The sequence below is a fragment of the Hippopotamus amphibius genome, chromosome 1 (genome assembly GCF_030028045.1).
Source record: "Hippopotamus amphibius kiboko isolate mHipAmp2 chromosome 1, mHipAmp2.hap2, whole genome shotgun sequence".
Taxonomy (NCBI): domain Eukaryota; kingdom Metazoa; phylum Chordata; class Mammalia; order Artiodactyla; family Hippopotamidae; genus Hippopotamus; species Hippopotamus amphibius.
In genome coordinates this window covers 81,620,707-81,633,933 of record NC_080186.1, presented here as the reverse complement: position 1 = coordinate 81,633,933, position 13,227 = coordinate 81,620,707, and the positions used below count along the sequence as shown (strand labels likewise).

General features: G+C 35.1%; 1 protein-coding gene across 4 annotated transcripts in view; it reads right to left on the bottom strand.

Annotated features, from left to right (window-relative positions):
- Positions 1-204: 204 nt before the first annotated feature.
- Positions 205-13,227, bottom strand: part of MTF2 (metal response element binding transcription factor 2) — a 72,278-nt gene continuing 59,255 nt past the window's right edge. For 3 of the 4 annotated variants that reach the window (XM_057717638.1, XM_057717642.1, XM_057717647.1), the window contains 6 exons: positions 8,529-8,596; positions 6,829-6,999; positions 3,020-3,125; positions 2,855-2,907; positions 2,638-2,742; positions 205-835 (listed from right to left, as the gene is read on the bottom strand). In XM_057717638.1, the coding sequence (XP_057573621.1) occupies positions 478-835; positions 2,638-2,742; positions 2,855-2,907; positions 3,020-3,125; positions 6,829-6,999; positions 8,529-8,596 (861 nt within the window). In that variant the 3' untranslated portion in view covers positions 205-477. The other variant, XM_057717649.1, reaches the window with a different exon arrangement.

The window sequence follows — 13,227 nt, the reverse complement described above, 5'->3', positions numbered from 1 at the left end:
TCTTTTAGTAGGCATTATATACACTGCACTTTATGAGTTCTAAAAGGTATTGAAATAAATTTTTTCCAACATTTTGGTAACAAAACAAACAATGTTTCTCCAAATACTTGTGCTATCTATCTACATGATAAGTTTGCTCTGATAACCACTAACCACAAAAACTGACTCAATGGAATAATTAGAAAAATTATCTAACACCATGCATGGATTTGAATCATTTTTAATATCCTATCCTAGAAACATTCTACAAATCTTAAGATTTAAAAAATTAAGTCTCTGTTCTGATTTTTAAAAGATATCTTTTTATGACAATATCCATAACATTGACAAGTACATGTTAAGGCTAGTATTATCTCCTTATGTGATTTTTTTTACCTTTTTTTTTTTTTTAAGAAAGTAAAAGCCAGACTCCTTTACGGCTTTGAACTGTACCTACAGAAAATGAGAGTGCAGTGAACATAATGTTCAGTCCTACAGTCAGGATGCAGTTGCCCCTTCCCATTCCACAAGATACTGCACCTTTCCATCAAGTGTCACCCGACGAGCCAATACTCGGTATTTTTCACCACATGCTATTCTACCTGCAGCACCAAAATAACTGGTAATGGAGTTTTTTAGATGATTGAGTTGTAACTCCTGATCTGCTAAGTTATTCAAAATCTCTGTGTTGAGTTCATCAAATTGGTAATCTTCTTTGCCTTCATCATCTTTTACAATTTCTGAGTTCTGAGTCTGGAGTGCTCTTCTTGGAAGACGACCCCTTCTCCTCCGTAAATGTGGTATTGCAGCAGGCCAAGATCTTCCTGTACGAGTTCTTTTTCTGGAGTCAGATAATCTACAGAACAAAAAAGGCCACAGTTGTCTATCCTTGCTGATGTAAAAAATCAGCCAAATCAAAACAACAAATGCTATATAAAATGGATAATCACTCGCCTTCATTATATTCAATCACCTTCTTGGGGCTGACCTTTGAAGAGCTTTTCTTCCTTAACTATGTACTATTAAGCTTAAAAGAATCAGAGGAAATTTTTGATTTACGAGGCCAACGAGGCAAATTCTTACTAAAAGCTTTCATAAGTCAGGTCTTGTCAACATTTTTATCATTGAAGAGAAAACAGTTCATTCATTCATTCATTCACCCAATGCAAGAAACATTTATTAAGCACCCACTACATACAAGACACCTTTCCATGTGCTTAAATAGATGGCAGAACTAGTATAAAGGTTCTCTTGGTTACTAATTCCAGGCCTATTGTTAAGTAATATAATGAACTGACATAAGCCTAAACTAGATGTCAGGGTATCCTCGGTCTAGCTCAATGTGATATTGCCCAAATTTAAATCTCTTATCCTCTGTGTTCTCTTAAGTGAAGAGATTAAATGAAGGGGTTGAACTAGACAATCTTTGAGTTCAGAAATACAATGATTTTATGATCTTATAAAACGAGGTCAAAATATAGCATAACAGCTAAATTCAAAGACTTTATAATCATACTGCCCAGATGTCCCTGGTGGCACAGTGGTTAAGAATCCACCTGCCAATGCAGGGGACACAGGTTTGAGCCCTGGCTGGGGAAGATCCCACATGCCACAGAGCAGCTAAGCCCATGCGCCACAACTACTGAAGCCCGTGCACCTAGATCCCATGCTCCACAACAAGAGAAGCCACCACAATAAGAAGCCCGTGCACCACAACGAAGAGCAGCCCCCACTCGCCACAACTATAGAAAACCTGCATGTTATCAGTGAAGACCCAACACAGCCAATAAATAAAGTAATAATCATAATCATAATCATACTGCCCAAGTTAAAATCCCAGCTCTGTATACCTACTGATAAACATGCCATCTTGGGCTTATTACAAAAACCCTGTGTCAGTTTTCTTATCTATAAAATGGGAACAATTCAAAAGACTTTTAACAATTAACTAAGACAATGTACAAAAAAAAAGACAATGTATATAAGCTTAACACAATGCTTGATAAGAGGCAAAGAAAAAGGTCACTATTATTATTCACAATTCATTTAAAAATGAGTTGCATTTCAAACCTTCACATACTTAGACTTTTATATGATTTACAACAGCAGTTTTTGAATTGTGAACAAAAATTAAACAGGGGGAATATAAAACCTGCAAGCTCATAGTTCTGGCCCAAAGTAAACTAACCTTTTCTTACCTGAGACATCAGACTTCAGGAAAAAGTTGCCTTTCTGAAGAGTTAGATTAAATAAAATATTAGAGGGGAAGTCTGCTATTGATAAAAATCTTGAGTTTAAAATCCTTTTACTAAAAGGATTTGTGTGCCTGATTCCAACTTATTAAAAAAAAAAATCCACATTTGTATATAAGAAGCATAAAAAGGTCTCACAGAAAAGAGCACAACTATAAACACCAGGATACTTCTTCTCTGTGTACATAGCAAAATTCCTTACAAATCTGAAAATTTTAATGTCTGTGCTCTGAAAAGCAAAAATATTCAGATGAATACTAACAACCTAAGGAAGCTACATATAGATTGCTTCTCAAAAGCTGAAAGACAAACTCGTCTCACTTTCAATTGCTAAAAATGTATTTAATTATTACAAAGAAAAAGTCTAGAAGAAAATCAGTTAAGAATAAGAACATAAAATATGTACCCATAATGCCTGGAAATACTAGACGAGGTAGTTTCTTTTGCACTGGAAGCACCCGTGAAATCCACATCTGAGGTATTGGATGAATGTGCAGTTCCCTCAGTTCTCCTGAGACAAAAAAATTTAAATGGTATAACAACTATATTACATAACAATAGAAATACTAATTTCCCCCCCAAAAGAAAATTCCTAGGATAGGAGAAAATAACTTTCTATTTACCCTATAGAACAAGGTAATTCCAAAGTAGGATTCTCTGAAATTGATTCCTTATCCTGGAAAATAAAAAACATACTTAAAGCATGGTTTCTAACGTAAAGATATTAGTTTCTCAGTAATTTCAAGTAGACTTCCTCTCTGAGAACATATGCCAATATATCCTCTTACCAAAGGTGGCTCAGCAGTTTTCTGAATCATTTTTCTTGTATATGGGCCAGGTGGACGACCTACAGATTTTTTCTTTCCTTTTTTTTCTATGCCATTGCTTACTTCCCTAAAACATAAAAGCATTATGTATTTAATCTCTGCACAAAGAAAACAAAAGGACAATGGATAATATATACTGTCATAGCTCTTCTTACATAATAATTAGACTCTACTTATATTTTTATGTTAATGGTAATACAAAAACAACAAAGTTAAATTGAATCTACAAGTTTAGTCAAGTTCACAGATAATACATTCTAATTTAAATATTTAAGAGATATTTACATATGAAAGGCTTAAGAAAAAAAGTTCTCTAATACAATTCTGAAAAATACATACCACCTAAAAATTTAAAAAACAAAAAATACTACTATATTGGATGGGAAGATTTCAAAACTCCTTAAAGTTCAATTATTTCATTTAGGTTGTTACTATGTAGGTACTTGGGGGCTGTTTCAAGAATTTACTACTAAAAGTGATTATGAATTTAATAGTTACCCTCATGGAGCCAGAAAGTATTTATGTTAAAATACATAAACAGAGGTATCCTGTGGGTTCCTGGATAACGCTAATCAGAAAGAGAATGAAGCTCGGGGTGGGAAAATGTAAAGGAAGAAGGCATACTGGGCAGGGGAGTCAGTCAAAGGACAAAATCAGAAAGATGCAGAAAACCATTTTTGAGATACAAAGGCAAATATCAAGCAACAGGAAGGAAAAAAAGCAATAATACAAGAACATCTCTAATTAACAGAAGGGGGGAATGGCAAATACCAATACACAGAACATCTATTTCATTTATTCAACAAGCATCTCCATATAAAAGGGGATACTAACAATAGGAATACAAAGATGTTCCCTGTGCTAAGGGTTCAACAATATAGTTAGGAGGTGACAAATGTGTATACAAGCAGGGTAATAAAATGGTTTAAGTGCTACAAGAACATTAATCAGGAAAATTCAATTAAAAAACTAAGTAAAGGAACAATACTATGTAATAGGCTAGAAAGAGGTGAATGGAGAAAACCAGGAAAGACTATCCCTCCATACATTAAACTAAGGTTGGTAAAAATAAAGGTGGAAGTACAAGGAAGGAGAAAGTAGAGAAGCTAGAGGAACAAAGCTTAACTAGAACTATAATCAAAAGTTTCAAGGATAAGATGGATGGGGTATACTTTTTTTTTTTTTTTTTGGGAAGATGATCATAACATTTATAAAGGACCACTGGACTAAAGAAACTACTCTTTAGTCCAATTCATACAGAGGGCCCAGAAGGAACTGAGAATGCCTTTAGAGAAAGTTGAACCATTACCTGGTGGCATCAAATGAAAACCTGACAGCTACCACAGACAGAGTGTCTTATCAAAATTATGATAAGCATGAGAAAGAATGTGGAAATCTTTTTTCTAATTCATAATATAAGCAATTGCTAGCAGAAGATTAAAGATAAAATTTGAAAGTGATAGGAGTATCCTTTCCTTTAGAGAAAACAAACCCTTAAAGTAGCATCTACTGTAATACCAACTCAAGTGGATATAAAGCACTGTCAACCCTCTAATTACATTTTCTTATCCTCCAAGATGATTATCTCATACCTTGTATTTGCTCCTTAAATTTCCCTCTCAGCTATCTTTGCCTCATCATTGCATTGAGAAAACAGAAATTACCAGGCAATAACTTTAGTCATCTTCCAAATGTTAAATCTAAAACAGAACCAGCATTTGTACCCATCTTCCCCTTTTGCATCCCATTTCAACAAAAGGGTGTAAGTCTTCCTATCAAAGGCCACTCTCACATCTAGGCTCTAAACCCTGTCGTCCCTTTTGGCTTCTCAAAGGCTTCACAGTATCTTCAGTTTCCTCCTCTCTCTCCTATACTACTCACTTCTCCACTGACACACAAAAACAGGTTACAATTATCTATTAAAAAAAAACCATCACTTGATTCAGCTTCCACTCCACTTGTCTACTTCCCTCTATAGTACAGTAAAACTACTTGTAAGAGTTGATAACACATACCCTTTCCACTTTCTTCCTTCTCTTTCAGAATTCTTAAAGATTATTTCCTTTTCCCCCTTTTCCTTTATTATCATAATTATTTTGAATCTGCCCACGTTCCTTACTGTAGAAAAAGCCCAGTTTCACAACATAAATTGGGCAGTGCTAGATTTGATCACACTGACCCAATCATCCTGACTTCCATCTTTACCACTCAAGAATTGTTTTTGTCAAGGTCACTAATAGCAGAATGTTAACTAACCTAATAAACATTTTTCTCTCACCTTAATCTGCTTCTCAGCAACATTCAGTACTGTTTAACATACCCACAACTTTCTGGAAACACTCTCCTTCACTTGGTTTTCATGACATCAAACTTTTCTGGTTTCCTCCTATCTCACTGATTGTTTTCTGTTAGTCTCCTTCATTTATTTCACTTATTTCAAATTTCTAAATGATATCAGGACATTATTCTGGGCCACATTCTCTTGTCCTCTCTCTCTAGGTAATTTCATCTATTCTCAAGGACGAAATCAGCTTCAAAACTTATTATTATATGTCCTGACCTCTCCTGAGCTCTTGACTTAACACACCCAACTGCCTATATATAACATCATCACCACTTAGATATTCCTCATAAGACTCTCAAACTCAACGAGTATGAAACAGAGAAATGCTTTATTCATCTTGCCAAAATCAGTTCTTCCAGATCTTGGTAACAGACACCACCATCCACTAGTTGCTCAAACCAGATACAGGCATTGTGTAACTTCATTTCTCCCCCCTTCCTTTCTGAAATGTAATTCATTAGCAAAGCCAACAAATTCTGCCTCCAGTGGAGATCTTGAATCTATTTCCTCTCTATTTGACCACTACCACCTACACCTGCACAAGCAACCATTATCTATTTCTCACCTAAAAAACTGAAAGTCTTATTTTTTACTTCCTTCTATTCTTACCTCTATAGATACGTTTTCCAAACAGCAACCAGAAGAGTATTTTTAAAAGATAATTCAATCTGCATAAAGCTTTAAACAGCTTCCCATTATTCTCAGAAAACAACCCAAACTCCTCTTGAGACCTACAAAACTCTGTATGACCAAGCCCCACCCAACCTTTCCAGCACTTGATGCAACTCTCTAGTCCTCATTCATACCTCAGCAGCCTTACAGCTTCACACTTATTTCTGCTACCTGAAATATTCTTCTCTTTGTTCTTCACATTGTTAGGTCATTCTCATTTTTTAAGTTTCAGCTTAAATACTATCTTAAATAGGCCTTCCTTAGGCCTCCTTCTTAAAGTAGGCCCCTATATCTCTATCCATCCAGGTATAGTCTAAATCTATTTGCTATTTCCTAAATGGTATTAGCATGATCTGTAATTATTTTACTTGTTTATCACCTTTCTTCCCCACTATAATGTAAACCCCATCAGGGCAGAAAGAAAGTCTCACTTATTATATCTCCAGCACTTAGACAGTAAGATGCCTGATAAATGGAATGAATGAACAAACGAATGAGAATTGAACAAACAACAGGCCAGTACTTAACTAACAAAATCAATTGGGCCTATTCCTGGAAAGCCTTAGATCTAAAGTAAATAAATAAACATCTAGCATTAACTCTTTGTACCTTGTCCAAGCAAGAAATTATAAACAGAAAAACAATCAGGGTCACTGCCACTTGTACTTTCAAATATACTAATGAGACTAAATAACACACATTTTTAGTTACAAATAAGCTGAAGAGAAAAACTAAGCCACAGATCAACCTTTACCTTGAATCAGATATAGGTTTGGATGCCTTTCTGCCTTTAATTTTAAATTCATGGGAAGTTCCTTCAGGTTCTTTCTCTGCTTTGAAAGCCACATTTGGTGGCACAGGAGGAACACGAATTCGCAACCCAAACAAATGCTTCTTCTTCTTTATTTCTTTCCCAGACATAAACCTAAATTAAAAAAAAAATTAACTAAGAATTTAAAAGCTGAACACATATACATGGCAGACCCTAAGTCATAACTTTCAGATATAAAGCCTTTACACATGAAAGCCCACCCAATACTAGAAAAACTGGCTCTTTCCCCCTTGCTTTCTTGATTCTTACCTGCCCCAGAGCCAGTCCATAGTAGGATATGATGGGGAAGTAGGGAGAGAAGGATAGTATCAGAAGGGAGAAGAACACATGTCCACTTTTCTTTTTAAAACGTGGCATCTAACTTTTTAAAGGAAGAAAGAAAAGTAGAGTGTGGTGTCTTTTTGGTCCCAATATGTTTTTCCATATTTTTAGTGTCATCTGTTAAAAACATCTCAAAAAAGGTTTAGGAAAAGAAGAATTCTATTTTAGAGTGGATCTGCGAGGCGAGAAACCCTGGCCAGAAAGTAACAGGTGAGAGCACTGGAAAAAAAGATACATCAATCCTAGAGACCCAGAAAATAAAAGGAGTGTCTAGTATGTCAGATCTGGAATTGTAAATAAGCTGGAGCAGAGAAGTTACATTGCAGTGTGGGCTTAAGTTTCTGAAAAATATGTTCCTTAATCCTTTCCCGAAGTCCTTAGGGTCCTTACTCTAAAACACCCTCTTAGCTCTACTAGAGCATGCCTGGCCATACAAACCACTGCCAAGTGCTTGGATTGTTCTTCCACTTTTATATAGGCCTGAGAAAGAGGAGCTCCCATTTCTACCATAACAGGAACAAATGTATTTCTAGCACACTAAGTTGTATTACAGAATTCATTGTCCCATAAAGTATTTTTACTGGCACTATAACTGCTCAGGTAACTTTAAGGCTTTTTGAGCTGGCCTAAAGATTTAGCCACTTATAACATTTTTTAAATGAGGAAATGTTGCTAAGTTCAAAAAAAAAAAGCAATTTGTTACAAACAACACCATTATAATTCAACAGTTGCTTGGAATCAGTGTATACATTTAAAAAATTATTTCTATTGCATTTGGAAAATATTTTTAAGATATAGATGTGTTTAAAAAAAGATCTCTACAAGAATATATCAATGTCATTTGATTATCAAAAACTTAGATCACTAATACTACTATTCTCTAAATGATGGCAATAACTAAACTTAAAACCATAGAAGACCTCAATCATTTAGAAACCCATATTCTCTATAATATATTCCCCTATCTTCTGCATATTCCTATTAGCTAACAAGATACTATTTTACTTTCAGTAGATTAAATTACAAAAACAAGTCATTACTGAGTATGCTTTTTCAACTGAACTGACCAAATTCCCCTGAGATACTGATATGCCTCCCATCCACCATTCCCAGAGGACTGCTCTTCCCTTCTCCAACCTTTTAGAATCACTGCTTTACTATGACTGAAAGAGAAGAGGACATTAAAAGGTTTAAAATGGTATGTACTAACTCTTACACCAATTCCACAATTCTTAATGATGTTTTTCCTTATACTTACTAAATGTCTCCCCCATAGGGACACATAAAATATATCAACTTACATGGTCTTGTAATCATTTAATGCCTCCAGAACATGCTCATATCTTTCAGATTTTGGTGTGTCTGCCAGCTGTGAAGTATCAAGAAACAATTTAATGAACTATAATTTCATCAATTAGTAATACACAGGTGCTAGATAGAGGCAATGTGATACAGAAGAAAAGTGTACTGACTAGTAGTCAGAAGATCTAAGTTCTATTTCCAGGTCCTCACTGACCAGCTATATAACTTAAGGCCATTTAACCTCTCAAGGCTTGTTTTCTCACCTATAAAAAAGCAAATATAAATCCTTCACTAGTTTCTTTACCAGTACTTGTAGAGATCAAATGATATGCCTGAAAGAACTATAAACTGTAAAATTCAATAAAAATGGATTTTATTATTAATCATTAATTTATTTTAATTCTATAACCCGGGAAAGTAATAATACATTAGAATTACTTTAATATCAACCATAAAACCTTCTAATATATATTAACAGGAAAGAGTATAAAAAATGAGAAACATGCCATTTATTTCCCAATATTTCTAATACTAACACAAACCAATAATAATCTCTGTAATTTTAAAAAATGATGTAAATCTGGGGATTTTATTTTCATAACAATTATAGACTTTGGTTAGCCCTAAAACCCAAAATGGCTCAGTAATTTTTATCATCGCACACTATTTTAAAATCTAAACATTCAATTCCAGAAAATATTCTATCTTGTTCCAAAAAGATTCTTTCAGAGTCATTTCTGCCTTTTCTTCAAAGTTTAAAGACTAGGGCCCAATAGACAAAAAATTAAATTATAAAAGACCATCCTCAATTAAAGCTACAAAAACTAAAGCAAACAAAAAAACTTCCAAAATATCACTGCTGACTTTCAAAACTACTGCCAGTAATTTCCTTTACCAGTTCAGACTCCCAAAGGTCAGAACTGCTTCAAGTAAAAAGAACAAACAAATCAAACAGATTATTGTAAGTAGAAAGACTTTTAAAGTCATCTACTTTTATTTTACAGACTAGTCAACAGATATAAAGGTTAAATTGCTCAAATTCATACTGCTCGTTAGCTAGAGAGCTAGAACCTGAACCCAAGTGACAATTAAGTAATTAAGTACATTCATTCAACATTCACTGAGAGCTCATTCTGTGCCTTTATTGGGTACCATGAAAAAAGAAAAAAAGGAAAAGGAAAGGCAAAAGGAAAGGAAACAAAGGAAGGCAGTTTGCTGCTCATTCCTCTTAACCATATCACACCTTCCTATTGTAATTTCTGAAGTGTCCAATGAAAGCAAGCTTCTATTAAAGGAGAAATAACGAACTCAGACTTTACAGTCTGAAAGAGACCGAAAAAAATCCCTCTAATTCAAGTTTTCATTAATAACACAACCCCTTTTACAGTACTGAAAGTCATGCAACCTTGGTTTAAATAGTACCACCAATGAAACCTAACGAAGGAGTCCATTCCATGGGTGAACAAAAGCTTCCCTCCTGGCCTCCCCTTTCACAAGACAGTTCTTCAAATATTTGACAGCAGCTATCCATAGCTAAGTATAAGATTAAGTTAAAGTTTTTAGCAACCCCATCACAATGATTATTTCATATTAAGCTTGGCTAAGTAATTCTATCCTCTTCCTGGTCCCCAAATCCCACCTCAACTCTAAATCTCAGTAGATGAACTGCTATCAAGCCAAGTAGTCCCCATCATACACTGCTTCTTCCGTACTGTTATTGCATATTTAAGCCTAAAAGCAAAATTTTATAACTTAATTTGATTTTGTTTTCAGCTCAGTGTTTGAGATGATCTTTTCTCTCGATTCTGACATCCTTCTTGAATTGAAGACAGACAAAAACAGAACCCTGTGGCTCTCCATTAAACTCTCCCTCAAGAATATTTCCAAGCCACTGACTGCTTTTGTTACTATAAGTCAACTAGTTACAAATCCATTTAATTTTTATTTTAACTAGTTCACATTTCAGTATCTTATGTGAAGTTTAGTTGTACTATGTCTACGTATCATGCGCATTAGCATTTGACATATCATTGTTGCTAACCATATCAACAAAGAAACCAGGGTATTTAACGTGATTTATTTCAATAAATTAGTGGTATTTTTTCTTATTGCTTTTTAAATCTTCACAAGCCATACATATGAAAAATCTACTCTACAATTTTGCTGACATTCAACAACAAAAGTTTCTAATTTCTCAAATCCACTCCTTTTTTTAAAGTTCTTTATTGGAATATAATTGCTTTACACTGTTGTGCCAATTTTTTAGGTACACCAAAGTGAATCAGCTGTATTTATACGTATATTCCCATATCCCCTCCCTCCCGCAACTCCCTCCCACCCTCCCCATCCTGGCCCTCTAAGTCATCACCCATCATGGAGCTTATCTCCCTATGTTATGCAGGAACTTTACACTATTTTACATTTGGTAGTGTATATATGTCAATGCTACTCTCTCACTTCGTCCCAGCTTCCCCTTTGCACCCCCCCCCCCCACACCCTGTGTCCTCAAGTCCATTCTCTACATCTGCATCTTTATTCTTACTCTGTCACTGGGTTCATCAGTACATTCTTTATTTTTTAGATTCTATATATATGAGTTAGCATATGGTATTTGTTTTTCTCTTTCTGGCTTACTTCGCTCTTTTTTAATTTTTGAAAATCACAACGAACTCTCTGTTTCCTTTTGGTACCTATGCTTTATGGTTTCCCAGAAATTTTATCTGTAAGTTCCTTTGGCACTCCAGGACTATCTTTATTTTGCATAGGACTGTTTATTTCAGCTCGCGAAATGCAGTTAAGGGTTCCCTTTCCGTATTCTGAAAACAAAGAGTGCAAATATTATACTGTTACATCTGACCATGAGGGTTTTAATATATATATCTTCAACAGAATAATCATTCTTGTTCCTCCCTCTGCAGACACTAATCTCACACTATGTTTTCACTTTCACGGTTGTATATTTCTGTACAGATATACATGCTATTATGTATAGTTTAAATTCTTCTCTTCAATAAAATACATGCCTCAATTACTGATATTTAATTCCATGCCACCTAAGTAATTTGTTTACCAACATATACAGTATGCTAATATACAACTCAAGGCTCCAAGTATTGCTTTTAACCAGATTTCTTATAATTTTCACTTAAAAGTATTATACCATCTCTACTATACTACATTTTTTTTAAGCTTCAGTCTTTATTTATTTATTTATTTATTGGCTGTGTTGGGTCTTTGTTGCTGTACATGTGCTTTCTCTAGTTGCGGGGAGAGGGGGCTACTCTTCGTTGTGGCGCGCCAGCTCCTCATTGCCATGGCTTCTCTTGTTGCGGAGCACGAGCTCTAGGTGCGTGGGCTTCCAGTAATCGCAGCACCCAGGCTCAACAGTTGTGGCTCACAGGCTCTAGAGCGCAGGCTCAGTAGTTGTGGCACACTGGCTTAGTTGTTCCGCAGCATGTGGAATCTTCCTGAAGTCGGGATCGAACCTGTGTCCCCTGCACTGGCAGGCGGATTTTTAACTGCTGCGCCACCTAGGAAGTCCCTACGCTACATTTTCTATAGCCAAAACGTTGTTTCTGCCATAGTATTTCATCTGAATTTTATCTATACTTTTCTCCCTACATCCTTCAAGTGAGGTAGCAGTCAACACAATGCTCTCCTATCAACCTTTGGCTGTTTACAATTTAAGACCCCAGTTAACAGAAAAGTGGGTTGTCCTCACAGAACTGAAATGTCAACTCACATCGGGAAGCAAAGACAAATAATAGGCAGATTCCAAAAACTATTAATATCTCACTTTAACTCCCAAAAGCAATCTGATACAATCTCATTCTAAATACCTTAGTCTATATAAAAACCTTAAGCAATTTTTATTTGGGGTTTCAAATGTTATATTACATATTTTTACTATCTCAAAGAAATAATTCAAAACACAGTAATTTTTCAAATAGCTATACTCAGTCTACATGATAATCATTAAGGCACCAAGTCTCAAAGATGTTTAACAAGATCACATAAGGACATGACATAAAATTATCATTGTGTTCTAATATGTTCTAAAAGTTTCAGCTTCTCTTCATGGCAATCCTGAAAATAACCAAGAATTAACAAAATATATGATATATAAATGTTAAATTTGCCTCTTGGTATGAAAGGATATACAGTTGACTCCTGAACAACAGAGGTTTGAACTGCTTGGGTCCACTTACGTATGGTTTTTTTCACTAAATATATACTACAGTACTACACTGAGACTGGCAGAATCTGCAGGTGCAGAACTGCAGCTAGGGCAGGGCCAACTCTAAGTTATATGTGATTTTTGATGGCACAGAGCGTCAGTGCCCCTAACCCCATGTTCTTCAAGAGTCAACTGTACTCTCTAAAATGTACTCTAAAATATAATCTCTAAAATTCTAGAGCAAACATCTTTGTCATATAATCTGTAGTATGTATAATAAGAATTGATGTTCAAAATGACTTGAGTGCTCTGAGGTACTCATTTAACCAATACAAGCATACCTCCTTTCATTGTACCTCATTTTATTGTGCATCGCAGATACTGTGGTCTTTTACACATTGAAGGTTTGTGGCAACCCTGCCTCAAGCAAGTCTATCAGTGCCATTTTTGAACAGCATTTTTTTTTTTTTTAAGAGCTTTGGGTCTTTTTTTTTTTTTTTTTGCAGTGCTATGTAGTTTTG